Source organism: Amblyomma mixtum, chromosome 4 (genome assembly GCF_055824585.1).
Source record: "Amblyomma mixtum isolate Tamu chromosome 4, ASM5582458v1, whole genome shotgun sequence".
Taxonomy (NCBI): Eukaryota; Metazoa; Arthropoda; class Arachnida; order Ixodida; family Ixodidae; genus Amblyomma; species Amblyomma mixtum.
The window spans coordinates 113,214,534-113,240,396 of NC_143015.1; the positions used below are offsets into that span (position 1 = coordinate 113,214,534).

The following is a 25,863-nucleotide window of genomic DNA, read 5'->3' on the forward strand; positions in this document are numbered from 1 at the left end:
AATCTTAGTGATTGTTGTGTTTAGAAGTGCAAATTTAATGTGCAGGTTAACACTTTTCAGTACTGAAAACTAATCGGCGAGTTGATACGACAGCATTATGAAGAAGCATCACAAAATGATGGAATGCTAAGTCTAGAAACATTCACACAGAAGGCGATTTGCATGTGTTCTTCTGTCAGCATCCAGTTCTTCTGCGGTTATCTTTTTTTTTTAAAGAAATTTTATTAATCCTGAAGCACATCAGCAAAGGCAAGAGTTGCAAGCACTCCAGCTTAGCTCTATGTTAACGTGAGTATTTCAAGTACACTCTTTGTACAAAAATTACAGACATGGTGTTAGCAAATAAAAAAATTTCTTCACATGAAAGGCATGATGCTTAACAATGAATGGTGCACAACTCGCATATTTGGAATTCGGCTTCACACGTCTATTTGAAGCTGTGTGCAAGAAAAAAGGCGATAATAATTTTTTTCCCCCGATATTGTGTGTCACATACACTAGTGTGCGGAGCCTTAAAAAGAAGGCAGCTCCAGCAAACTGACTGTTGACGATACTAGTAGCTCCACTCTATGACATGAACACCAACATAAACTCACAAGCACAGCTTTGATGGCATCTTGAAGGCACTTCTCTATGTCCGTAATCTCCAGCTGCTTTGACAGAGTTGCTGCTCTGATCTCCTGAAGAAATCGGAAAAGGCCAAATCGTACTTCATTTTCCAGTCACACAGTCACCTGCATGTTAATTTTTCAGGACTACACAGACAGAGAGACACACAGATCATGGTTCTCATTCTAGTATTCGCATTCATTCAGTAACTGATCAGCTTTATAAGTCACATCTCCTGTCCAGATCCAATTTTCTTCTTAATTTCAGCTAAAATATCATCAGCTTACGGTTATTCACTACCCCATGCTGTTCTTATAGCCGTCATGTCTCCATTTTTCCTTTCCATTGCACAGTACACTGTCCACAGTTTCCTTGCAAGCTTTTTGTGAGCTTCTAAGTTTCAGCCCTATATGATTAACATTGGCACAGTGCATTAAATATTGTTGTTGGTTGGTTTGGTTATGGGGCTTAACATCCCAATGCGACTCGGGCTATGAGGGACTCCATAGTGAAGGACTCCGGAATAATTTCGACCACCTGGGGTTCTTTAACGTGCACTGACATCGCACAGTACACGGGCCCCTCTAGAATTTCGCCTTCGTTGAAATTCGACCACCGCGGCCGGATCGAACCCGTGTCTTTCGGGTCAGCAGCCGAGCGCTATAACCACTGAGCCACTGCGTCAGCGTTAAATATTGTTTTTGTTTATATTCTGCAGTGATTTAGCATTGTTAACATTAAATGCTCTCTCTTGTTCATGTACCCTTTAACTCTTTCCCTACTGCGCCCATTTACGATGTTCGACCAGTAACAATGGATGCGAACACCAATTCCAAACGCTTTTGTACACTGTTCTGCATTCCAATCTACCTGCCTTGAAGCTAGAAAATTACAGCTTAACTTTCTCTTCAGTTTGTCTTTTTTTTCATGTAACGGTGAATTTTGAACCGCTTGTGCCAAACTAAGGGTCTAAAGTGCTTATTCTCTAGCCATAAAACTGTACAAGCTATTTGCTATTGGGTGGGCCGAACACTGTATATTACAAAGCTGCTTAAATTTTTTTTTGCCTTTTGCATACAAGTATACCTTTGCAATTTTTTGTTCAGATTTTATCCAAAAACCTTGATTTCGCATATAAAATTTGATAAGACACAAAACACTTTAAAGGAACCTATATTTTCAAAAAATGAGTTTATTTGCTTCATTGTGATGTACAGCTGCAGCGGAAAAAGAATGGCACAAGTGAATCATGACCGGAGCGAAAAAATCGCGACACGCGGCGCTTTTGCTGCCGAGTGCGCCGATAGCGAGAGTGCCAGGAACATTCCATTTCTTAAAGCGGGGGTGGCCGGCAGAAAGCAGCCCGCCTAGACATTCGCCCATAAGAAATGCACTTCTTAAACGAACGCCTGTAGACGTCTTATCAGCCAAACCGTGTGCTAAGGTGGCTAAGCACATAATCTAGTTTTATTTATTTTTTTTTGCGCTAGCGTAGAGAGCAACGTTATCTTTATCACCGTTTTCCTTTAAAAATGTGCTGGGGATGCACTGTCAAAAGTAACGTGTGGCAGTGCATGCTTTCGGATGTGCTGCTTTCTGTCTGTCACCCCCACTTTGGAAAGTGGAATGTGCCAGGCACTCTCGCTATCGGCGCATACGGCTACAATAGCGCCGTGTCTCGCAATTTTTCCGCTCCGGTCATGAGTAACTTGTGCTAATCTTTTTCTCTTGCAGCTGTACTGCATTGCATTTTAAATGTCACAGATCTTGGAGAAAAGGAGAAATTCACAGGGACACCTAATTACATTATGCATTGCCAATGCGATAAATGCAATAGCATCAGAAGATGTTGATGCCTTTATCAGAAGCAGATTCACTTCTGGTCTAGTGACGTTGCTTTCTTCCAGCCAATGGGCAAATTTTAGGACTGATGGCACATTTTTTTTTCCCAACGAGGCTTTTAATGCTGTCACATTAGAATTTAATGAAATCTCAAAAATGTGGCTATTTTTCCCGTAGTAAGGAAAGAGTTAATAAGGCTTGTGTCTCAGGACCAGTTCTTAAGGTAGAGAAGTAAAAGTCAATAAACTCCTCATCAAGCATTCTTCACATTATACGCATAAGTATAAATTAATGCTGACATATAAAAGTTCATGTGTGGCATCCGGTCAGTTTCTTTTGAAACCACATTTTTTTTTACGTACCTTCAACTCCGCTTCCTTGGCAAGGTGGTCATAGAGAATGGCACCCTGCTGGGTTATCTCGGAGGCCAGCTGTCGTGTCATCTTCAGGTCTGAAAACTACGCACAAGGACCCAGTAACATATGAGGAGGCCTTCACTTTTTTCAAATATGCTGGCACCACACTAACTGAAGCATCACTGACAAAAAATCAAAGGGCCCAGCTCACCTTAGAAGCTGCATCGTAGTTGTGTACGTAAGGCATGGCAACCACCTGACTGCTGTTGTTGGACTCTTCGTCGCCGGCCTTGGCTCGCATGGCATCATACAGCAAGGCAGTGATTTTGAGGAGCTCCTTCACAGCGTAGCCATCAGCCATGTAGAGTTTGCGGGTGTTCAGCTTCAGGTGGGCTTTCGTAGCCTGCGAATAGTGTGAACGGAAAAGGGGGTACAAATTGATGCATCATCATCATCATCATCCTGACTACGCCCACTGCAGGGCAAAGGCCTCTCCAATGTCTCTCCAATTAACCCTGTTCTTTGCCAGTTGCGGCCACCCTATCCACTCAAAATTCTTAATCCCGTCCGCCCACCTAACTTTCTGCTGCCCCCTGCTGATGCATATCTCTGTAAAAGTGGACAGATTCTGATAGTGGATGTACTTAATCACTGTTGACACCATTCATTATCTGAAGCGCTGAAGTATTTCACTTTTCACTGCCTTCAACTCTGTACCCTTAAATAAATGTGCGCCATATAGCTGTGCCAATAACACGCAGCGTCAGTGGATATCTTGGACATCGGCGTATCGATGTTCTCTTGACATCGCTAAAATGCCCCACTATGGAACGAGAAAAGGTTAACATACACGGCCAATACTATTTGCACAGAGCGTAACGCCGAGCTTGGTAGAGACCAAGCACTCCGTACTTTCCGAGGTGTTCAGCATTTCGAACCTTCCAACGTTCTGGCTTTGTGCTATGTGCTTGCAAAGCGTAAAAGAAACCAACGTGCAAATGAGACCCGAAAGCAAAGCGTCAACAATAGTACCTATAGAGCAACTCGCCTTGCGTCAAAATCACGCAAAACCACACAAAAAGCACATAAAAGCATTAGGGCGAGCAACAGTTCTCAAAGCAAATGCGATAAAATCACCGCACAAGACCACCACGCCTTGTCGCAAACGCAGGATACCAGCCACACCACACACAAGTGAAAACCACTGGCGCAAAAGTTTGTGCTCAAAGCTGCGGCATGCCCAGTTGCAAACATGCTGGGCCAGCCAAAAGCCAAATCATTGCCCCAAAAGCGAAATCAGTAAAAGCCGAAGTAAAACCTCCCGCTGTTGTCGCAGCTTCGCCACATCAATTCGAGAGGTTGCCTGTCAATTTTTTTGGGGCTCTCTCAGCTTTCTGTCAAACTTATTTGCCTTGCCAATGTATGCAGTGGACCACACGACGCATAAAATCTTGTAAATCACATCTGGTCGTTTCTGCTGCAGTATCTCACAGCTATGTGGCGCCCAGAGCGTGTGTGGAGGGTGAAAAGGAAAGTTCTCTGTCTGTACTGTAACTGTGCAGCAGCAACTGTAGACACTCAAACTGTCGGGCAGCATAAGAGTGCATAGTAGTAGGCACGAAGAAAATAAAGGAAGAGAATGTGTAGAGATGTCAGGGTTGGGGTAGCGGCCTGCGAGTTATGGGCCCTAAACACGAGTGGGTCCAGCTCTTGGGTTCTTTTGTCCGTAATAATAATTATAATGATTACTATTTAATTTACTACTATTTACTACTTCACCAGTGTCACAGCATTAAAACAACGTGCCGAGTTGGAACCGCTATCATGTCGACGCCATTTCGCTCGCCTAACCTGACTTCACAAACTGTATCACCATCCCACCCTCCACGACGACTTCTTTTTGCCACACCCTGCAGTCTTTCCTCGCCGCGACCACGATAACAAAATAAAATGCATCACATGCCGTTCATTGCTCTACGCAAAATCATTCATTCCTCGCACTGTAATAGATTGGAATAACTTGCCATCACGCATAGCTACTGAGGTTAACCTACAATCGTTTCAGCATTCGTTAAAGCAAACCATGGACTAACAGATTTGGTATTTTTGTTGTATTATGTACATTTACTAAGTATTTTATTCTGCGTTGTTTGTTGTGTTATTTGTGTACATCACTAGTTTTAATTCATTATTACGTGTATTTTGTTTCAAATGTCTGTGCCATATTTTTATGCTTGTATCGCCACCCCTATGTAATACCCTCGCACGAGGGCCCTTAGGGGTATTGTAAATAAATAATAAATAAATAAATAATACTGGAACCACACCAAGCTTCCTTGCAGATGAGTAAGTTTAGTGCAAATGACGGTTGTCCTGAGACAGCACCTGCTCGCTGTGCACATGTGGCTAATCCACACACAGTCCATACATACACATGCTCCTGAGTCCATGATGTCAATGTGCACCAATCATGAAGGGCTGCTGCCCTTCACGATTGCCCTTTGCGATGCCGACGTCACAAAGGTGGGAGACTGTGCAGCCAGAGCAACACTTTCGAGTGATAGGCAATGTGCTGACATAGAGTTTTAGTGAACTCATTTGCTCGTATTTGGTGTATTGTACCTCTCTCACACTGTGCAAAGACTACATTTCATTGACATCTGCATACCTTGCTGCTTCCTTTACTTGCTTCCCTTCTCGGGTGGCCTTAAGCTGTACCGTTCAGGGATTGGTTAGTGATTGCAGCTTCGCGAGTATCAAGTGAAGCAGTGCTACTCGTACTTGTGACCGAATATTTGCTGCCTAACTGCCTCTAACGAGCTGGTGTATCTTTACAGGCTGCTGCCTCCCCTGACGGCCGAGCAGTGGAGATGCAGGCAGACTCAGTGGTGAAAGCAGGAGAGAGGCATGCTGCGGGACACAGCGTCTCAGTTCAGGCTTCCCTGTGTATCAAGAGCACGGGTGAGTGCGAAAAGCTTTATGCATCGTCGCGGTAGTTTTCTCAATACCAAGTGCCACTGAGCCCATAACCTGGCTGAGGATTGCTGCACTTACAGTTGAAGCATGATAGATTGCGTGGCATGAGGTTGCAGCTTACCATTGTCGCTCGAGAGGAAAGTGTATGTGATAGAAGTGTCACGTATCACGTGGTGGTGGTAGTGGTGGGAGCCTAGAAACATCAAGACAGCTGAAGGCTTTCAAAAGAAACTACACTGGGCGAACCTGTGCCCGCAAACAGAAACAACCCGGCAACAGCAACAGCAGCAATTGTGCCCAACGGTTGACAAGGAACAAAATCGCCACCTATTTCGATCGCGCTTAATTTAAAGGTGATGAACAAACTTTTGGAATAGGGCACGAAAAGCACCTACGACAACCTTGAACAGCATAGAATTGTGCATGGCTGCAGTCTTGCCGGAGAAATCTGATCGCCTCTTGCATCATGAAGTCGTGATGCCCAAGATCCCAGTTGTTGTAATTTAGCAACATTATTTTGGTGATTGCTGACAAGGGCTCTAATTTATTCTTGTTCCCTACTCCTGTTTCATTCTTCTTGCCACAGGTGTCCAGGTGAATGCAATGTTCAAGAAGACGTGTCATAAAGCTATGCAGACTGACATCAGAGGTGTGCTTGATGGGAGGTGAGTGCAGCTCCCGATGAGCACTGAACCTGTCTTGGATGTCCTGCAGACATCCTAAACATCCGCAAGATGTCCATGGGAGTGTCAGTGCCCATTGGGTTATGTGGTACAACCCCAAAGTTCCTCCCGTGCTTGGCAACTGCGCACCTCCTGCATTGATTGCGTTTACACAGACACCAAACACGACATTTGATGATGGGCATGTTGGTAACTGAAGGGTGCTAGAGGCAAAGCCAAGATAGACTGTTCTTTGGGAACTCTTTGGGAACTCGACCAGCATTTCTTCTGCGCAAAGGGATGACTTTGTGGCAGATCAAATCACAAATGACACGGTTCATTTCACCCCGTCTTTGAATCTCAGTGCCAAGCAAGAAAGGCGGGAGACTAGTAATCAAAGCAGAAACTACTGGCAGCACTGCGAACCCTGTCATTTAATTAGGCTCAGTCTTGAGAACATTGTGGGGCGTAAGTACAGCATTTGGAGATTTCACGATGTTTTCCAAGTGGGAAACGGCACTGGGTGGCAAGTGCTATAGTAATACAGACACATGTGTAGTTGCTTCACATGTGTATAGTGAATGTCGATCCTTGTTAGTTTGCTGGCCTGTGTGGGCTAAGCAATACCTCCTTTTTCTTTTCTTTTTTTCCTGCAGGTGACATGGATGAAAGATTCACTTCAGGTATGCGTTGCTTCATTCCAGTAAGTAGCTGGCTACACGGCCACTGAATATACAGTCAAGTCCACTTATAACAATACTGGTTACAACAATATATCGGATATAACAATGGTCGGTCATGGCACCATCAGCTTTGCCATGTGTTCTATGGTAAAATAAACTGCTTATAGCAATGCTGTCAAGGCACATTATTGGTTATAACAATTAAATCTGGTAATTGAGTGTCAACCATTACAGAAAAAGAAAAGAAATGCTACAACCACACCAGCAAAACCATGCTTACAACACAAAAGCGTGCATGTGTGGGGCCGACCAATGGACTAAGCTGGCGCAGCAACGCCACGAAAGCAAAAGAGGCAGGCGTCATCGCGTCAGGAGAGCTGCTGCATTGCTGCATTGGCTACGCACGCCATGCGTACCCCTAATCAGTCAGTGCAGCGCGCGTGCATGCAGCCAGCGCAGTTTTTCTCTTGTCAGCTGTCACCACACCCTTGGTTCTGCATGCTTCTTGAATTTTCCATAAGAATAGCTTCCAAAAAGCCGGCTTGATTCCTGTGATGTGGAGGTGCGCAAAGCTCCCGGTGGTGCAGTGATGGCGGTGCTTTGGTCATCGGTGAACAGTGAACATTGTTCCAGTTCCCTGAAGTTCGATTTAACGAGCTTTTACAGGCATTAGAACAATCAAACCCCTCTGGGTATTTACTGTCAATAAATGCTCTGAAGTTTGTCATCCTTTCTTTTTTTTTCGGCACAACCCTGTTATAACAATTATTGGTTATAACAATGGTATTTCCATGGCACTTGAATATTGTTATAAGTGGGCTTGACTTATTCATAATGTGCTGTCAGAGCTCATGATTGCAGACGGGGGGAAGGGGGGGGGGGGGGGGGGGGTATTACACTATATCCAATTTTTGGAAACAAAAAATGGCCACAGCTGAGCCAGAACTTTCTCAGAAGAGAACTTCATGAAATCTGAAGCTGGAAACCTAACAGTACAGTAGCAGTACAGGTGACTTAGCGATTCTTTAGTACATCAGCGAAAGATAGCATTATGCGAGGTAACTTCTACATTGTGATGAAAAAGGAATGTAGCAAACATCTACACCAGAACTGAATGTTTATTACTTTTTTTTTTTTTTTCGCAGTTGTCAAGAACACCTTCAACAACTTTGAAAAGCTGTTGGCAGTTCCTGCTTTGCTCCGGCAAAAAGACTTTGAGCTGCGTCATGACTGAAGAACTGCGATTCACCCGGCTACGATGCAAAGTTTTTGCACTCATTGCTGTAACTACTGCCATGTAAAACTGAGTGCAGTGTAAGCCTGAGTGGAAGAGCCAAGTTCAGGAGAGAAAAATAAATAGATAAGGATTCCAGGACTTTTTGCCCCTCGTTGAGCGAAGATGGACTGATGGAGAAAGCAGTAGTACCCTGTGGTCATTTTTTATGAGTGCGCTGAATCACAAGCTCACCTGGATCTCATCACCACAGAGAGCACATTCTCAAGAGTGCCTTACACACTGGGCCAAGCAAACGTGGATAACATGATCTGGCCAGCATGGGAGTTTTCAACTGCAACGTATTACATCGGCACAATCGCCATCTGCTGCTTCAGCTATTGCTGCACTATTACAGCAATATTTCGGCTATTGCTGTAATATAGTTGCACTTTTTTTTCTGTGCTTGCATAAAGTTGTGTGGCCTTCATTTGGCTGAAAAGTGCATATTTCTGTTTTCTGTTTCTATCTGCGAGTGCATATCTTTACCAGCATACTGTCGCAGACAATCGGTCGACAATGAGAAGCTTTACTAGACTGGACAGGCTAGCAGAACAGGCGTTCACGCAATGATACGGTCATCAGGGCCTACAAGCTGTAGTAACAAGGCTAGTCATGTGCTATTTAACTTAAGGCAACTGTATGGCGGTTCCGGTACAGTAGCTAGCCATGTAGCACTGTAGTGATGCTGCATGTGTGCCCACTGGGTTTGTGCGTTGCCATTTGAACTAGAATACACCTTCATTCTTTTGTCTGCAAAAGCTTTCTTTCAAGGTGCATGGTTACAAATTATAAACACAGTTCGGCTGTGCTATGGTTGAAGCATACAGACTTTATTTGATGTGAAGGATGTCATGGCAGGCTCATATGCGCTTGGGAACGGGGACCAACCTGGTCTTTTAATGTTGTTGCTAAAGGGCAGTGACATTCTGTCAAGAAAAGCCCAGACCAAAAAGATAGGCCCTTTTTTAAGTTTTGACGGCTGTTTTCTTAGCACTGCACAGTAGTGTGTATAGAGCAGTTCTCTTTCTTTTTTCTTTCTTGCGTCGCCAAATTACCGCTGGCTGAGACATGTGACTCATGTAGCCAGGTTCAGCCTGTGTCAGTAGTTGATGTGTTGTCAAGAATCCAACAGCCACAGAAACCAAGGAGCACAGGGGATTTTTTTTATTTTATTTATTTTGCGGTGTTGATCAATGGAGAATATTACTGAATATTTTATTGATTAAAGATGATAGAAAAGCAGAAGAAAAACAACCACATGCCGCCGGTGGGAACCAAATCCACGACCTCCGAATTACGCATTCAGTGCTCTACCAACTGAGCTACGGTGACGGCTGTCAGATCTTCTACTTTTGGGGGTATTTATGTTTACAAGTGACCTAACCTTGAGAGTGTTCATCAGCGCCACCCACGTTCATAAGCGGCGGACGTAGTACGTCGAGTTACCGCCAGTGTGACGTGGAACGTCATCGAACGGCGAGGGTGGAAGCTGTGTGAGAACCCTCTTATGCTCCAATAGCATCATGACTGCCAGAACTGAGGCCCTCGTTAAGCAATTAAGCAGACAAGGGAAGGGGAATGAGGAGCTCGTTATACATATGAGAGAATCCAACAGCCACAGAAACCAAGGAACAAAGAGGATTTTTTTATTTTATTTATTTTGCGGTGTTGATCAATGGAGAATATTACTGAATATTTTATTGATTAAAGATGATAGAAAAGCAGAAGAAAAACAACCACATGCCGCCGGTGGGAACCAAATCCACAACCTCCGAATTACGCATTCAGTGCTCTACCAACTGAGCTACGGTGACGGCTGTCATATCTTCTACTTTTGGGGGTATTTATGTTTACAAGTGACCTAACCTTGAGAGTGTTCATCAGCGCCACCCACGTTCATAAGCAGCGGACGTAGTACGTCGAGTTACCGCCCGTGTGACGTGGAACGTCATCGAACGGCGAGGGTGGAAGCTGTGTGAGAACCCTCTTATGCTCCAATAGCATCATGACTGCCAGAACTGAGGCCCTCGTTAAGCAATTAAGCAGACAAGGGAAGGGGAATGAGGAGCTCGTTATACATATGAGAGAATCCAACAGCCACAGAAACCAAGGAACAAAGAGGATTTTTTTATTTTATTTATTTTGCGGTGTTGATCAATGGAGAATATTACTGAATATTTTATTGATTAAAGATGATAGAAAAGCAGAAGAAAAACAACCACATGCCGCCGGTGGGAACCAAATCCACAACCTCCGAATTACGCATTCAGTGCTCTACCAACTGAGCTACGGTGACGGCTGTCAGATCTTCTACTTTTGGGGGTATTTATGTTTACAAGTGACCTAACCTTGAGAGTGTTCATCAGCGCCACCCACGTTCATAAGCAGCGGACGTAGTACGTCGAGTTACCGCCCGTGTGACGTGGAACGTCATCGAACGGCGAGGGTGGAAGCTGTGTGAGAACCCTCTTATGCTCCAATAGCATCATGACTGCCAGAACTGAGGCCCTCGTTAAGCAATTAAGCAGACAAGGGAAGGGGAATGAGGAGCTCGTTATACATATGAGAGAATCCAACAGCCACAGAAACCAAGGAACAAAGAGGATTTTTTTATTTTATTTATTTTGCAGTGTTGATCAATGGAGAATGTCACTGAATAATTTGTCGCTTTTTTTTCTTCTGCTTTTGTACTCAATTATCTTTAAACGATAAAATATTCAGTAATATTCTCCATGATCAACACTGCAAAATAAATAAAATAAAACAATCCCCTTTGTTCCTTGGTTTCTATGGCTGTTGGATTCTCTCTCTCTCTCTCAAGAAAAAACAACCACATGCCGTCGGTGGGATCCGAACCCACGACCTCCCGCCGGCGGCATGTGGTTGTTTTTTCTTCTGCTTTTCTAATCAATTAGCTTTAAGCGATAACATATTCAGCAATATTCTAAATCGAACAACAGCACAAAATAAATAAATAAATTAAAAAATCCCTCCTGTCCCCTGGTTTCTGTGGCTGTTGGCTTCTCGCATATATATATATATATATATATATATATATATATATATATATATATATATATATATATATATATATATATATATATATATCAGACTCAGAACTTGAGATTTGGAGGTTCAGCCAAGTGCACATGCGTGCAGTGCAGGAGCAGTTTCCAATTTAGAACCTCACCAAGTAATACCCATATATCTATTACAGCCTTGCCAGGTAACAACCTAGCATACGCGGCGCAAATGTCATGTAATCGCTGACATTATCATTTTAAAAAATGGCCACCACACAGTTGCACATATGTTCGGTGTCCACGGGGAAGTGCAGTTTCTCTAGCGTCCGATGTCCCTAAACGCAACTGGCGGATTGCAGTTGCATTTGCAGCTGAACGCGGGATTGACGCATGTTCAGGCTAAAGTATGCTTACCATTGTTTGAGCGACAGATTTGATGAATATCACCCTGTCCTGCTCGGTGTCGATGTCCGGCGGCACCTCGATGTCTGGATCATACCTGCATGGCCGGATGACATCCCCGTCCAAACGTGTATGTTGCACTTCTGCAAGCTGCCCCGTTTATGAGCATTAAATGGTACGCTTACCGGTTAATGAGCCAGCGCAGGATTTCTGCGACGAGCGGAAAATTTGGCGTCCGAAAGTTTTCCAGCGATATCAGCCGAGGATAGCCGAGTGCCCTGGTCATTTCTGTGAAGTCTGAAATTTGAAGAGAAATAAAAGTGACACTTCACTCGGATAGCTGGAAACGGAGAGGCCACAGTATATTCCCTGAAGATCATTTCCTTACTTCTGAGCTCACGGTAGGACATGTCGATGCTCCTTTTCACGCGGCACAACGAAACTATGAAACGTCAGTTCACTTTCGGTATGGACACCATACTTTCGGTAAGCACTGTTTGCAAGCTGTTGCCAAGGCGACCGTTGTCATAACAACGTTATTTTTGTTCTTCAGTAATGTTTTTTTTGCTTTTTATAGGCGATTAACTTTGTTATGGCATTATTTTTTAATTTAATTAAAAACTATTTATTATAAAAAAAATTTAAAACCGAAACCAAACAAAATTGAAGTAAAATAACGAGTCCTATTTTGAGGGTGGAGTATTGTGAAAGACAGAAAACGAACTAATTAAATTGCGGTAATTTCGTCCAAATAATGTTTTTTGTGTCCGAAAATGATAACGTAGTTGAGAAAGTACTTTCAAAGCAACCGCGCAGTCTTCCTTACCAAGTACCCCATGCTGTATAAAACAAAACTGACCCCTAAATGCAACCTCCGTGAGAAATTTGAGCGCGAACAAACGTGCGGTTAGATCGAGAAAATTTTTTCCGATTTTCTTTGATTTACGCAACAGTCAGTAGACAGAAAAGCTGCACCTTAAAAGGGCGAGCCGGTGAGCATTGGAATCTATGTAAGGTGTGCATAAAAATAAAGTGGAAGACGGTGCAGTAAGTTCATTGAGTGAGGCGGTAGAAAGCATGTAGAAAGTAGTAAAACGCAACGCATTGCTTCTGTCGCGTATCTGTTGACAAGTGTCGCCGTAGCGACTGGCATGAAAACAAATTTTAGATTTCATTTCAATTTTAAAAAGTACTTATTGCCTTTGCTAAGCATGAATGTTTATAGTTTATTTTATTTGCTGGTAATAATGAAAGTTTCAAAATTTAATAAATCCAGCTTGAGGCCAGTCGAGCTAATCCAACCCACTGTAGCAGCGCGGGCGGCGCGGGCGTTTCGTCGTTTCGTACTGCCTGCATGAGCTGTCGGACCTTCAGCACCTTCTTCACTGTTTGTCCTCATCACCTGCCGGTGTGCACGTCTGCACTGACCACACATCGCACGTCTGTGGCAGTGGTGATGGCGGCTAAACACAGTTTCGATAAAGAAAGGGCGGTGCTTCGCAACGACTTGGCGTTGATGAACCGTGCTGTCAGAATTCTGAGCGAGGCCGAAGGGGTATATCGACAGCCGCGCTATGTGTGCCTCCTATCTTTACCTTGGTGTCTTCTCGCCCCAGGTGCTGGACCAGAAAAATGCAATCGAGTCACAGTCTGCGACGAACTGCCTGCGGCCTCGCGAGCTTGGTGAGTGGTCACTGGTGGTAACTCACCGGTGCCCAATGGGCACTGGAACTCCATTGGGTAGTGCAGCCTTTGTTTAAAGTAAGTAGCCCAGGGTGTCTGCTTTCACCCTGTGTAATGGGGCTCTCGACGGGTAAAAGCGAAAGTTCCTCCCATCTTTGAAGCGCTGGCACTGCGTGCTCATACGCCTCTTTAGAAGCAAACCCTTTGGGCTATGTTCTTTTGACAAAAGGAGTAGATGTGAACGTTAGAAGTCTGTCTTGTAAGTCAAACTGAGCTTTTTTCTTTGCCCCCACTGTTGCATGACAGAGCGCATGCAACTCCTGATAGAAATACGCTAATGGGGCGTGCAGCTCCATGTAGTACAGCTTAGGTGCACTGAAGAGGATTCTGAACATGTCTTTCTGCCGCGGGAACTCGATCCACATGTTCCTAGCATTCTTAGAAACAGTGACTTATTGCCCTTTGTGGCCGATTTCCCCAATTAAAACGAATTAACGTCCGGCTCCCGCCTTTTTTTTTAATTCTGCCTCGTGCGGTGGGCGGAGTCGACCAACGCATGGAGCGCCTTTCACCCAGTCCCGTGGAGGCTTTGCTTTCGCTTTATTTTGTTTTTTAGGTTTCCATGAATAAATAGTTTCATTCGCAGATAATATAGCCGCAAGATAAGCCCGAAGAAATAAAAATACGCGCGGACTATTTGCTACTACGGACTACTACGTATTACTCCGCCGATGGCAGAGCGGCAAGCCGCCACGGGACTGGGTGAAAGGCGCTCCATGCGTTGGTCGACTCCGCCCACCGCACGAGGCAGAATTAAAAAAAAAAGGCGGGAGCCGGACGTTTATTCGATTTAATTGGGGAAATCGGCCACACAGGGCAGTAAATCGCAGTTTCTAAGAAAGCTCGGAACGTGTAGATCGAGTTCCCGCCGCAAAAAGACAAGTTCAGATTCCTCTTCACTGCACCTTTAACCTCGTTATGACGAAGTTGAAAGGGCCCCGGTGATTACTTCGTTATAGCCGTAGCTTCGTTATAGCCCGTGTTGACTGAGCTTCCAAGGGTAGTCGTCATTCATTCGTTATATCCATTATTTCGTTATAAACTGTTTTGTTGTAACGAGGTTCTACTGTTGGGGGAAGAGCGCGTGGCCCCCAGTTTCGCATCGTTACCTATAAGTAAAACTGGCGGCGCTGCACTTTATCTGCCATGGAGAGGCACAGGAATTCTGGGAATATGAGATTTCGTATCTGGCTTGTCTATTGTTGAGGCTAAAATATCGATTCAGTTGTAACAATACGACTCATCTCGAGGCAAGCTTCGAAGTGATCCTGTGGAAGTTTTCGTACCAGCCTTGCATCGAGCTTTCACCTGCATTAAATTTATTGAAAAAGAGAAAAATGCACCGTTAAAAGGACTTATTTTGCGCACAGAGCATAGCGTTGCGCCACAGCTACCGATTATGAGGCAGAATACACTTTTTCAACCCAATACTGGCCAAGCCAACTAAGAAACTCTCTTCCTGGCATTCCCATGGTGGATGAAGTACTCTTTTAGAAGCTCGCATAGACAGTGACACCAGGTATATTGAGCAACACTATGCATGCAACCACAGCGCAGCAAGTAGTATGGCACACATATGTTGGACATGATTTTGATTTTAGGCGTGGGAAGTCGGCACTCTTGCAGCAACGCTGGCTGTTTCTTTAATGTGAATAGATTTTATACATGAGATGTATCATCGGGCACTTTGTGCATTCTTTTAGCGCTACGCGTGATGAGTTTTATTTGATGCTGAAATAGGCTGTGCGAATAGAACCCCAGCTGCTCACTCCAAATGTTGTCCATAAAGTGCCCCCTGCTTAAATTGCCCAGGCTTTGGCTTTAGGGGGGGGGAGAGCCAGTAGAGAAAGGCAACGAATGTACGAGTCTAGAAGAAAGGTCAGACCTATTTATATGTGTTATTAGGTGGGCAGTTTCCTTTGCTGAATTTGCGAGCAATACCGGTTGCCTTATGTAGAACACTGGACTCGTGAATGATTAAATTTAACCGCTATAGTAGGCAGGTTGGAGTACTTCGAAAAATCAAATAGAAGCATAATTTTTTCTGGAGGCTTTAGGAGGCTTTAAAGGGTCAGTCTACTGAATTTTATCGGCCATATTTTCTTTGCGGCAAGCGACAGCTCTTTACTAAAATTACCGTTTAGCCATGTGTGGTGCCAAGAAGTGCGGTAGAACATTTTAAAATAGAATTTATTGATGTGGGAACTCATCTGTATGAGATGGTAGTCTCATCTGGCAACCATCTGGATTTCCGCCGCGCGGCGACAAACATGGCGGCGCCCGTCGAAGCTGAACCTCTCGTATTCGGACTGAATTCTCGTTGTTGCTGCCTTTTTCAGTGCGTTCACCGCCCATAAATGGGGCGCTGGTCTTTCGCTTCGTCTCATCTAGCCTATAAGAAAACGTATAAGTGATAAATTTGCTTTATTTTAATAATTAGAGTGACGATTCTGCCGCTTCTAGGCTTAAGTGGAGAGTCGGTTTGTTTACAGCAATGGTTCCCGTTCTGACAAGCAGATGGCGCCACTATAGGCTGAGTTTATTTTTGCGTCTCTGCTAGCATACGCTGAACTAAAAGTGGGAATGTGCCTGCGTTTAGCGTACGTATAACTATAAATATTAATGTGATTTACAAAAAGAAGCGAGTGGTACGCCTTCTACAGTTTAGAACAAAAAGTACGTTTCTGTGACATTGGGGGATACTAACGGTATGTAGTATATTCACTTACGCTTCTACAAAAAAAGGCTACCACCAGCTTGAACAAAATGAACGTTTGGGGTCGCCACCATGCATTTTTGCGCGACTTTTAACGCCGAAATAAAATATAAATTCCTGCCTCTACAGGGAGCAGTTCCCTCGTTATGGATGTTAGAGGGTGCCAAGTACCAGAATATGCCATTATTTATACACTCATCTCGGTGAGTAGACTGACCCTTTAACATACATTCAGGCAACTACTCTTGCACAAAACACCAGCCTTTGTGGCTTTAAAAATGCATTGCAAAACCAGTTAGGGTTATGGCAATAACTTTCTGAACAATAGACCACATGTTGCCCGATTTGAGGCACAATACATGTATAGCTTATACTGAAAGATGTTCCTGGAAACTCTTGTTCACACCTAGGTATGGTAAATCCATTCAAAACATCCAGATGACATTGCTAGAGGTCCACTCGTAGGCCCACCAAACGATGTGGCAATCAGAAAAATCGGTGGCATTGGTATTTGAGCCTATTACTGTTACTTGCAAATGTGTATATGCGCTCATATGCTAGCCTGCTAGGGGTGAGGTAAGATCTAGTTCTCTTTAAAGGGGTCCCTTCTTGAAACACTAAACGAAGCTGAGCTAGAATTTTTTGTTAGCAGAAGTTATATCTTTTGACTGTTACGAGCAACTTTTTGTTTATTCTTAACGCTTACATCATCCATTTCTTTCTGGATATCAGCTGATCTTCGGCGCCAGATTGATGCCACAGCCCGTCGGGTTACTTCGCTTGTGAAAACAGTGTCGTCACCTAGCAAGGAGACGGAATTGGTCATCGAGGTACGAGGTGAAGAGCAGCGCGGCAAGTAAGCAAGTTGAGATCTTTCATCTTTGCTACTGGCGTAAAGCAGACATTACTTTCACAGGCATCTTCCTGCTGTCTGAACACAAAGCAGCCTTTTTTTTTTTTTTATCTCTTCGGTTATGAAAGCCCGTTTCGAAACTGGTGCTGCCAGTGTCTTATTCCAGACCGTTGCAGACAGAAGTGCTGACGTGAGCTATGGTGTGTGATAAGCGTGGCAGCTTACAAATTGAAATGGCCCTGAAGAGCATTAAAGAATCTTTCAGTACTTGTGCAGCATGAAAGGAATATTCCTTTTTGTGGAATCTTCACAGAATGGCATTAGCAGATTGGCCAGACCCAGTAAGGAATTACTAGCATGCATCTGCTCAGCATCTGCCAATGTGTGTGTGGTTCTTTTCTTTGTCTTGCTAATCTTTTGCTGCCCTTGCATGAACAACATGCTAAACCAGCTTGCGTACAGTATTTGTTAACTTTGCAGGATCACTGGATGTGAGAATGTTTTGAATGCAGTTTGTGTTGCTTATGTTATCAGCGGTCAAAAAATATCCCCTCAGTGATTCGAAGTACTACTTCTAAGCCTTTCCCCCTCATTTTGCGATTTCTGCTGTGCTGGAGGCTGCATATGAGTCATTACTGACACTGTGAGGTGCTTTGAATGACTTTCCCTGTGATTGTGTGTTGTACGTTATTTTTTAACAAAGAGAGCCGTTTATGGTAGTGCACCCTGAGTCGTCGTCATGCAACTGAAGCTTGTAGTAAGTGTCAAGCCAAGGCATGCCGACGCAACAGCTAAGTCAAGCTAAGAGTGAGATAAGGAAAAAAGAAGGGTTAGAAAAATGGACGGACTCCATCATGGATAGAGAATTGGAAAGAGAAGAGAGAGATATTGGAGGGCCACAGTGGCCCTTGCCAATTTTTTGAACTAAGCCGTAGCCTACTCCAAATAGTTAAAAAAATATTTTCTTAAGTATGCGCATGCCATCAGATTGTAACTGGCTGAGCCCAATGGGCACTGGAACTCCCTCAGATGTCCTGAACGTCCGCATTACGTCCATGCGAGTTTTAATGTCCATTGAGAGGTGTGCTGTTCACCTAGGCCTGCTCATTTCCAAGTTTGAAAGCTGCTTCTACAGTGTTAAATATGTCGGCAGACCTCGACGTCTTTTTGAAAAGGCTGCTGCGCTAGCAGGTTCAAGGCAATTGACTGTGATGTTGTGACATTAGGTCAGTGCTGTTGGCTGGAGGGCCTGCTACGACGAGCAATGGAGCTCTCTTGGATGTCTCATGGATGTCCTAAAGGTCAACAGGACGTCCAAGGGAATTTCAGTTCCCATTGGGTGTAGGTCATAGCACCGTGCTAAAACTCTCTAATGTTGTAGTGACTGAAATGTTACTGTGACTGCGTCTTTGTGTCGCAGATGTAACGAGGCTGCAGACAGCATGCGGCGCGGCATTGTCACGGCCTGTGGAATCACCGCCAACTCTAAGAGAGCCCATGAGCTGCTGGACCAGAGGCCCCCCATAGACATCAACATGGACGAGTTACACGTGAGTGGCGTTTGTATGCACGTTAAAAATAAAAACAATGACGGGCATGCGAGAAACACTCGGTGTTATCTGTAGTACTAGAGAGGGCTGAATGGGATACTAGAAAAGTGTGTCTAGGGTGTGATAGGAAGTATGTACCATGGGAGACATTGAAACATGACACTCTGAAGGCTTTTTTCATTTAAAATGCAGAAAAAAGGAGTTCGGGTTAATCATTTAGGTTGTATGATGGCAGGTAGAAGCAGAGAGCCTCAGTATTCTGTCTTTTTCTGCCTGTGCATGTGTGGCAAACACCTTGAGGGCGTTCCTTTTATGTTCAGTGTTCCTATGGTCCAGTTGGCTTCTCAGTGTGTACATAAGTGGCGAGCTGCTCAAACTTCCAAATTCCTTCTCTGTATACGCAGGGCCCTTCGTTTTCAGCTTTTATTACTTTTTGAAGGGAGTTTGGGCACAAGTCAGGATATTCGAAAAGAAAGCTTCGTAACTAGAATTCTGTTTTCATGTCATTTTATGCAGACATAAATGCTAATTTACCTTTCGCATTTTTTTGTGTGTGTGTGTGTGTGTATGCAGGGCATAAAGTGGTCTATTTTTTGGCAGAAATGTCAGATTGCTGAAGGGAACTGTTCAGAAAATTATATATTTTTTTTTTCCTCTCTCATTTATTACTTCATACTTAGTCACGTACGTTACCATCCTTTGTGCAGTACTTGCATGTCCTTGCTGTGCCTGCTGCCTTCATGTATAGCATAAACATTCATTCAATATGATCACAGCGATTTTAAATGCACGAGAGCCCTGGAGCACTCAGTAGCGCTTGATGTAATGACAGTAAAACTCCCGGTGTGTTCTGTCTTCGTGCTTCTGAAACACACTTTTCTGATTCGTTCTGAAATTCAGCCACGCCACGAATGACATGCATAGAAAATGGTTTAGAATCAACAAAAATTCTCAGGTCACGTCTGCTTACATGGAGGAATGCGAAATCATATGTTTTGTGGAAAGAAAAGATTTTTGAATTTTTTTTAAGAAAGGAAAGAGCGAAGTAGCTCTCACATCTAGACATCTCGGTGGACACCTCAACCGCACCATAAAGCATGTAACTGAAGATGCATATGTCATCGGTCCTCTCGCAAGCTAGCCTCCAACTTGACCAAAACATGTAAGCTATATGCGAAGAGAAATGCTATGACACCACCCAGAATGCTTTACAATGAACGGTTGCTCAAAATTTTGATGCGAATATAGTGAGCAATGCTGCCATTACATTGAGGTGAGCCAGTGATGCCATCATTGGGATTTCATCTGCACCTTCATGGATTAGGGGTGGGGGACTTGGGATGGTGTCATTACATTGTTGTCACATGATTAAGCGTGACGTCACGTGACCTGGTATGGCGTCATATTACACCGTTGTCACGGGACTTGGTATGATGTCGTTATTAATTATGCTAATTAGCCTTGGTGTCATCTAATTACATTAATCGTCATTGATCAGATATGATACTTAGCTTATGTTAATTAGCGTTATTTAATTATGCGATGTCATCATCTTCGTCATGTGGCTTGTCGGATCCTGACGTCACACGGTGCCGTTTCTTGCGGAGTTTTTTACTAAGTAAAAATGGCACTCTGTGATAAGCACAACATATGCACTAACTTCCATTCGGTACCACTGGCGCTTTGCACTGATGAACTACTCTCTTGATGGCACGTCTTTGGGTAGAAGTTTGGTTTCACCTGATGGTCAAGGACTCCTTGTGGAGTACAAGGATCAAGTGAAGCCTTTTTTATTTTCTTCCCGGAAACAAAGGGCCCTATGTATAGAAGTATTCTCAAAGCATAGACAAGAGAGCCGTATTGAGCAGGTCATCATAAATTCTTTGCAATCCCTACTGGACATTTTCAGAATTCAGTATGCTGATAGAAATTTCCGGAGCCCTCCACTACGGCGTCTCTCATAGCCTTAGTCGCTTTGGGACGTTAAACCCCATAAACCAACCAACCTCATATGTCAGCTTTGGACAGACAGGTTCCCAATGGACATTAAAATTGCCATGGACGTACTACAGACGATCAGGACGTCCGTGGGAGTTTCAGTGTTCATTGGGTTGCTATCGAACGCCACTATTGATTTTCAGCACAATTGCATTCGCATAAATGTTACGTTTATTCTATATTTTTGCTCATAGAGAGCGCCAGCTCCGGTTGTTTCCCTAAGCTGCTCGTGCAATATGCCCGGATGTTATTGGAGGGTTTTGCAACTGGCCTGGTAAAAACTGCCCTTTTAATTTCTTGCAAATTATTTGCTGCTACTAACTTCTTTTTCTTTTCTCTTCTGCAGGAGGAACATGAAGCTTTGGAGAGAGCAGTGTCCCTCAATGATGAAAAAATCGATGAACTTCAGCGCCGTATCCAGTCTCTGAAGCAATCTGTACAGTTCCCGTCTGGAAGCATCTAACGTCTTGTCATTCTTTCTTACAAAGTTCAGTATACTATATTCTATGCTTGTTGAGTACCATTAAAACTTGATTAAGATATGTCCATGCACGATGTTTGTCTATGGTACCTGTGTAAAAATGGCCTCACTTTGTGAGGTAGCTACCGGGTGGCGTTTACTGTTGTCCTGCATGTAAGGAGGTGGTTGACAAATATTTGGGTAGCAAGATCTATATCTCACCAATGATGAGAGCCGCCGCGGTGGCTCAGCGGTTATGGTGCTCGGCTGCTGACCCGAAAGACGCGGGTTCGATCCCGGCCGCGGCGGCTGGAATTTCTTTGGAGGAGAAATTCTAGAGGCCCGTGTACTGTGCGATGTCAGTGCACGTTAAAGAACCCCAGGTGGTCGAAATTTCCGGAGCCCTCCACTACGGCGTCTCTCATAGCCTCAGTCGCTTTGGGACGTTAAACCCCATAAACAAACCAACCAACCAATGATGAGAGTCACTATCACTGAGAGATACAGAACTTTCATTTGCCAGCATTTTCAAACTGGGCTACGCATTTTGCTGTGAGGTGCTTCATGGGTATCATCGTACTGCTCACTAGACTGTTGTGTGCCCCTTACAACAGTTGAAAGAGCAGATGTTGTGACATCTACGGATATACCTGATAGGTATGTCTACGAACCTATTCATGACTTTTGGGACAGGTGGCATTGTAGTGGGGAGGTCACGAGAAGATTCATACCTCAACATTTCTCTGCTCTACGATCAGGTGTTTACAGATTATGCTGGGCCATTTGGCGACAGGTTTGGAAAGCAGCACAGCGAGCACACAGGACACAGACTAAGAGATGCGTGCCACGAGCACTAACTTTCAGCCTAACCAGAAGTTAGGTTGCTTTCAAAGTGCAGGTCCTTTCCATGTGACGGGAACGACCAGTTTGCGCAAAGACTTTTTTTGTTGTTGTTTCTCTACTAAGTTGAAAATGATATTATACACGAAGAGGAAAACTAGGGAGGAAACAGGAAAAGATGTGCTTGTCACATAGTTATGAAGTATTTTTTTACTGAATGCTCAAACTTTTGTAGGGACCTGCATACGAGCAGTGTTCGGAGGTGTCGCCCACAGCCCAGTATGGCGGCTTCCTTCGGCCTCTATGTGGAACGGTCTATGTAATCATACGGGGACATATAATAGGGATTTGAGCACCCGTAATTGAGAGTTGAGTGGATTTGAGGATGACGAGAGGAGGAGGTAAACTTTATCAAATAAGAGTTCTTAGGTGCGGGTAGGCGTGTTATTCCCCTCCCCACAGTGAGCTCCTCTTCTAGGCCGGACACCAGGTGGCCGACCGACGATGTCGTTCGGCAACCTCTTCGGCCTGCTCCGTGACTCGGAGTTGAACCTTTGGGTCCGAGCTGAGCGGCAGAGCCCCCCACTGCAATTGGGTAGAGAGCTGCGGACTCTTCAATGGCTTGCCTTGATTACACGAGCATAGGATGTACAGTGTGTCTGCCTTTTGGTGCCCACAGAGCAAACAGACGGTGCTGAACTGCTCTGGTACCATATGGAGTACATGTACGGATTAAAGAAAGCGCCTGTTTGGAGATGCCGCCAACTGACTTGTTGTGTTTCACTTAGAGATCTATGGGGTTTTGGGAAGATTTGTCTTTTTTTCATGAATTGGGCTGTAATTTCTTTGTAGGATGTCACTCGCTCTTGGGCCAACCTGAGCTCGGCGTAGCACACTTCCTGGTTAACTGCGAATCCTCGGGCAAATTGGTGCGCCGCCTCGTTTCCAGGATGGTCCGAATGGGCGGGGACCCAGATCAATGTGATCTGGTGGGTATTGGAGATTTTTTGTAAGATTTTGATGGCTGCTGAGTGGGCCTTTCCTTTTGCAAAATTTCGAATTGCTGTTTTAGAGTCGCTGATGATGTATTTGGCAGTGGTGGAGGTAATGGCTAAAGCTATGGCAGCTTCTTCGGCCTCCTCCGGAAATTTTGTTTTATGGATTGTCGCTGAAGCAAGGGGAGAACCTTGATGATCGACAACTGCCAGGGAAAAGGCGTCTCTGTCCGCATGTTCTGCCACGTCCACGTGCGCCGTGTCTTTCTGAAGTGAAAATCTTTCGTGAAGTTTTTGTTCCCTAGCCTTTCTTCTGTCCTTATCGTAGTGTGGATGCAAGTTTTTAGGCAGAGGAGGGACTGTTAAGTGTTCGTGCACGTGTCTTGGAATTGGCAAGGTGGGTGTATGGATTCCTTCATATTGTATTCCTGCTTTCTTTAGGATGAAACGTCCCGTTTCAGAACCTGATAGTCTTTCGCATTGTGTGGTGTGCTTCCATCATTTCCGCTAAAGTGTTATGAATTCCTAACTGTAGTACTTTTTCATCTGGGGTATAACGAGGGAGGTTGAGCGCAGTTTTGTAGGACTAATTAGATAATCCAGGTCGTACCTTTCTCTGGCTACGAGGGTGACGTATGGTGTAGAGTAGATGACTCTGCTAAGAATGAAGGCTTGTATTAGTTTCCCGGTCTTGTCTTCTTCAACTCCTCCTCGCCTATTTGCGATGCGTCTGATGAGGAGGGAGATATGGTTGACGGTGTTTCTCAGTTTCTTAATTAGTGTGTTGTTTTTTTGGTTTGACTGTATCAGCATTCCCAAGATTCTTGAGAGGTGTGTTTGCGTTGGAATTCAAAATTTGGCGCCTTGTGACGCGTCTCCGGGGCTAGCGAATCGTAGCCGCGCACTACTTAACTGCGCGCCGTCTGGCAGCCGCAGGAGCGCGCCAGCATCGGCGGTACGATCCCGTTTTACGAGCGAAGGGAGATCCATGCTGCTACTTCGCGTGAACTCAAACCCGTTATAGGAACAAGTTTCACGCGAGTAATCGCGTTAACATGGGCGGCATATGGAGCAGGCAGAACGTCCGGGTCGAAGAAGTGGACTTTGTGGCCAACTATGCGTACAGGTATCCGCCCAAAACTGGTGAGCGGTCTCCTTGCGGGGCATTTAAAGAAAAAAACAGCTGTAGTCCAATGGCGTCTGACAGGCACGCGTAGTGCATGTCTCGTAGGTGTCCTTTTTTTTATTTTTCGACGGTGCACGTTTGGCAAAGCCTGCCAGACCTCGATTGATGTTCCGTACGGATGTCAATGTTCGTCCGGCGCTTCACGGAAGCGTCGATGGTGATCCCGATTTCACGTACAGCGCTCTGTTTCGCACCCGACTTGTGCTATGTTTACATCCGGTCAACCTCGATCGGCCGCTCTTTCGAAGTCGCGAAACTTCAAAATTTCACTGAGGGAAGCGGCGCGATCGACGTGACACCGATGTTAGCGTTCGTTGAGCATTGGAAGCTTGCGTTTGCAAGCGAAAACCTGTTGATTGCGATCGTTGCGAAGGTTTGGCTGGGAACCATTCGAGTGACGATCGGCCACTGCTGTATTGTGTTGCAGGCAACTACTTCGCGAGTCACTTCATCATGGGTGGAGAACGCTTCGACGCCAATCAGCCGGAGGCTTACCTTTTCGGCGAAAACACGGACCTCAACTTTCTCGGCGGCAAGCCGACGCCCGTAAGTGGAGTGCTAGGCGTCGACTTTGTCGTTTTGCGTACAGTACGTCGACCTCGCTGCTCTGTGATCCGCGAATGTTTTGTTGACACGGTTGACGTCGAGTTTTGCAAGGTCGGTAGCATGATCGAGTTAGCTGCGAGTTGGAAGAGTTGCTGTGCGTAGTTCGTGTGACTGAGCAAGGTTGCCTAATTGTGTGTTTAATCAAGTTAAACGGCTGTAGTTGTACTGGGCCGGACTTAATGCATGCTGTATAAATTATGCACGTAGTGGCACATATAGTATGTGTGACGTCCTTGGTGTTGGAGTGCTCCCGAAACTTGCTGCTTGTTCGCTTGGGCTGTTGGTAGTTATTCAGTGGTCGGCTCGGCGGTTATTTACTACTGCATTATGCTGGCATTTGAACGAAAATTGTGCGTGTTATGCATTAATTAGCGTCTTGTGCATCCTTGGGAAGCAATTGATTTCCACCATACCCATGACTGACCATGTGAGTCACAGTAATATTACAGGGCAGTCACCTTCACAACTGCATATTAGGTTAGTGTCAGTAAATATTCTGCTCGGTGATTTGAGCTTACATTGATCCATTCTTTGCTTTGCCATCTTCTTGCAGTTTCCTTACCCTGCGCCTCAGGCCAATGAGCCGACAAGACCATTGCGGAGTCTAGTTAACATTCGTAAAGAATCGCTGCGTTTTGTCAGGTACGTACTTTGCATTATTTTTTCCCCTTTCTGCCTCTACTGCTGTAACCTATTTCCTGTGACCCAGAATCACACTAGAAGGCATACGCAGACATCAATATAGCTAATTGTGGGAATGTTTCTACAGTGAATTGCATTTGGAAGCAGGTATCACAGAATATATTAGCGGTTGTGCCTGTGCCGTCTTCTTTTCATGCTGACAGAGTTCAAGAGGAGTCTAAAGCAGACGACGAAGTGACGGAGGCTAGCCCTCCGTGCCGGTACAACATAGAGTTCACCTTTGACACCGACGTTCGATGTGCCATCACCATCCACTATTTCTGCGCCGAAGAAATCACCACAAACGGTTTAATGTGAGTGACTTCTCTTGAAGACTCAAGGGCACAGATTTACGTCATTACAGTTAGTGCGCTGGAGGCATGCTAAGCCATCTTTACCGGAAACT

The 25,863-nt window shown here is 44.8% G+C and overlaps 4 protein-coding genes across 14 annotated transcripts in view; 3 read left to right on the forward strand and 1 right to left on the reverse strand.

The window, feature by feature from the left end:
• The window catches only part of LOC149347926 (uncharacterized), a 27,145-nt gene extending 18,295 nt beyond the window's left edge, over positions 1-8,850 (forward strand). For 7 of the 10 annotated variants that reach the window (XM_089587765.1, XM_089587762.1, XM_089587760.1 and 4 more), the window contains exons 3-6: positions 5,645-5,768; positions 6,370-6,448; positions 7,102-7,148; positions 8,274-8,850. In XM_089587765.1, the coding sequence (XP_089443891.1) occupies positions 5,645-5,768; positions 6,370-6,448; positions 7,102-7,105 (207 nt within the window). In that variant the 3' untranslated portion in view covers positions 7,106-7,148; positions 8,274-8,850. Of the gene's footprint in view, positions 1-5,644; positions 5,769-6,369; positions 6,449-7,101; positions 7,149-8,273 lie in introns of those variants that run through there. The other 3 variants (XM_089587761.1, XR_016292703.1, XR_016292702.1) reach the window with 3 other exon arrangements.
• Cluap1 (clusterin associated protein 1) overlaps positions 1-12,345 on the reverse strand; it is a 17,995-nt gene extending 5,650 nt beyond the window's left edge. Inside the window, exons 1-6 of the mRNA XM_089587769.1 lie at positions 12,218-12,345; positions 12,015-12,126; positions 11,842-11,926; positions 3,019-3,210; positions 2,814-2,909; positions 597-680 (exon numbers count right to left, since the gene is read on the reverse strand). Of these exons, the coding sequence (XP_089443895.1) occupies positions 597-680; positions 2,814-2,909; positions 3,019-3,210; positions 11,842-11,926; positions 12,015-12,126; positions 12,218-12,239 (591 nt within the window). The 5' untranslated portion in view covers positions 12,240-12,345. The remainder of the gene's footprint in view (positions 1-596; positions 681-2,813; positions 2,910-3,018; positions 3,211-11,841; positions 11,927-12,014; positions 12,127-12,217) is intronic.
• An 803-nt stretch (positions 12,346-13,148) lies between these two features.
• On the forward strand, positions 13,149-21,237 carry LOC149347928 (uncharacterized). The gene is made up of 5 exons (XM_089587772.1): positions 13,149-13,384; positions 13,446-13,512; positions 17,021-17,144; positions 18,562-18,691; positions 21,036-21,237. Exons 1-5 carry the CDS (start codon positions 13,184-13,186, stop codon positions 21,150-21,152), a joined length of 639 nt encoding a protein of 212 aa, XP_089443898.1. The 5' UTR covers positions 13,149-13,183; the 3' UTR covers positions 21,153-21,237.
• Mrgn1 (Mahogunin ring finger 1) overlaps positions 21,039-25,863 on the forward strand; it is a 34,617-nt gene continuing 29,792 nt past the window's right edge. Inside the window, exons 1-4 of one of the 2 annotated variants that reach the window (XM_089587771.1) lie at positions 21,039-21,176; positions 24,598-24,716; positions 25,330-25,418; positions 25,622-25,771. In XM_089587771.1, coding sequence (XP_089443897.1) covers positions 24,624-24,716; positions 25,330-25,418; positions 25,622-25,771 — 332 coding nt within the window. In that variant the 5' untranslated portion in view covers positions 21,039-21,176; positions 24,598-24,623. Of the gene's footprint in view, positions 21,177-23,613; positions 24,128-24,597; positions 24,717-25,329; positions 25,419-25,621; positions 25,772-25,863 lie in introns of those variants that run through there. The other variant, XM_089587770.1, reaches the window with a different exon arrangement.

Coding starts and splice junctions, on each gene's coding strand:
- LOC149347928 (XM_089587772.1), top strand. CDS start 13,184: ATGAGCTGTCGGACCTTCAGCACCTTCTTCACTGTTTGTCCTCATCAC. Junction 17,145..18,561: donor GGTGAAGAGCAGCGCGGCAA/GTAAGCAAGTTG, acceptor TTTGTGTCGCAG/ATGTAACGAGGCTGCAGACA. Junction 18,692..21,035: donor TCAACATGGACGAGTTACAC/GTGAGTGGCGTT, acceptor TCTCTTCTGCAG/GAGGAACATGAAGCTTTGGA.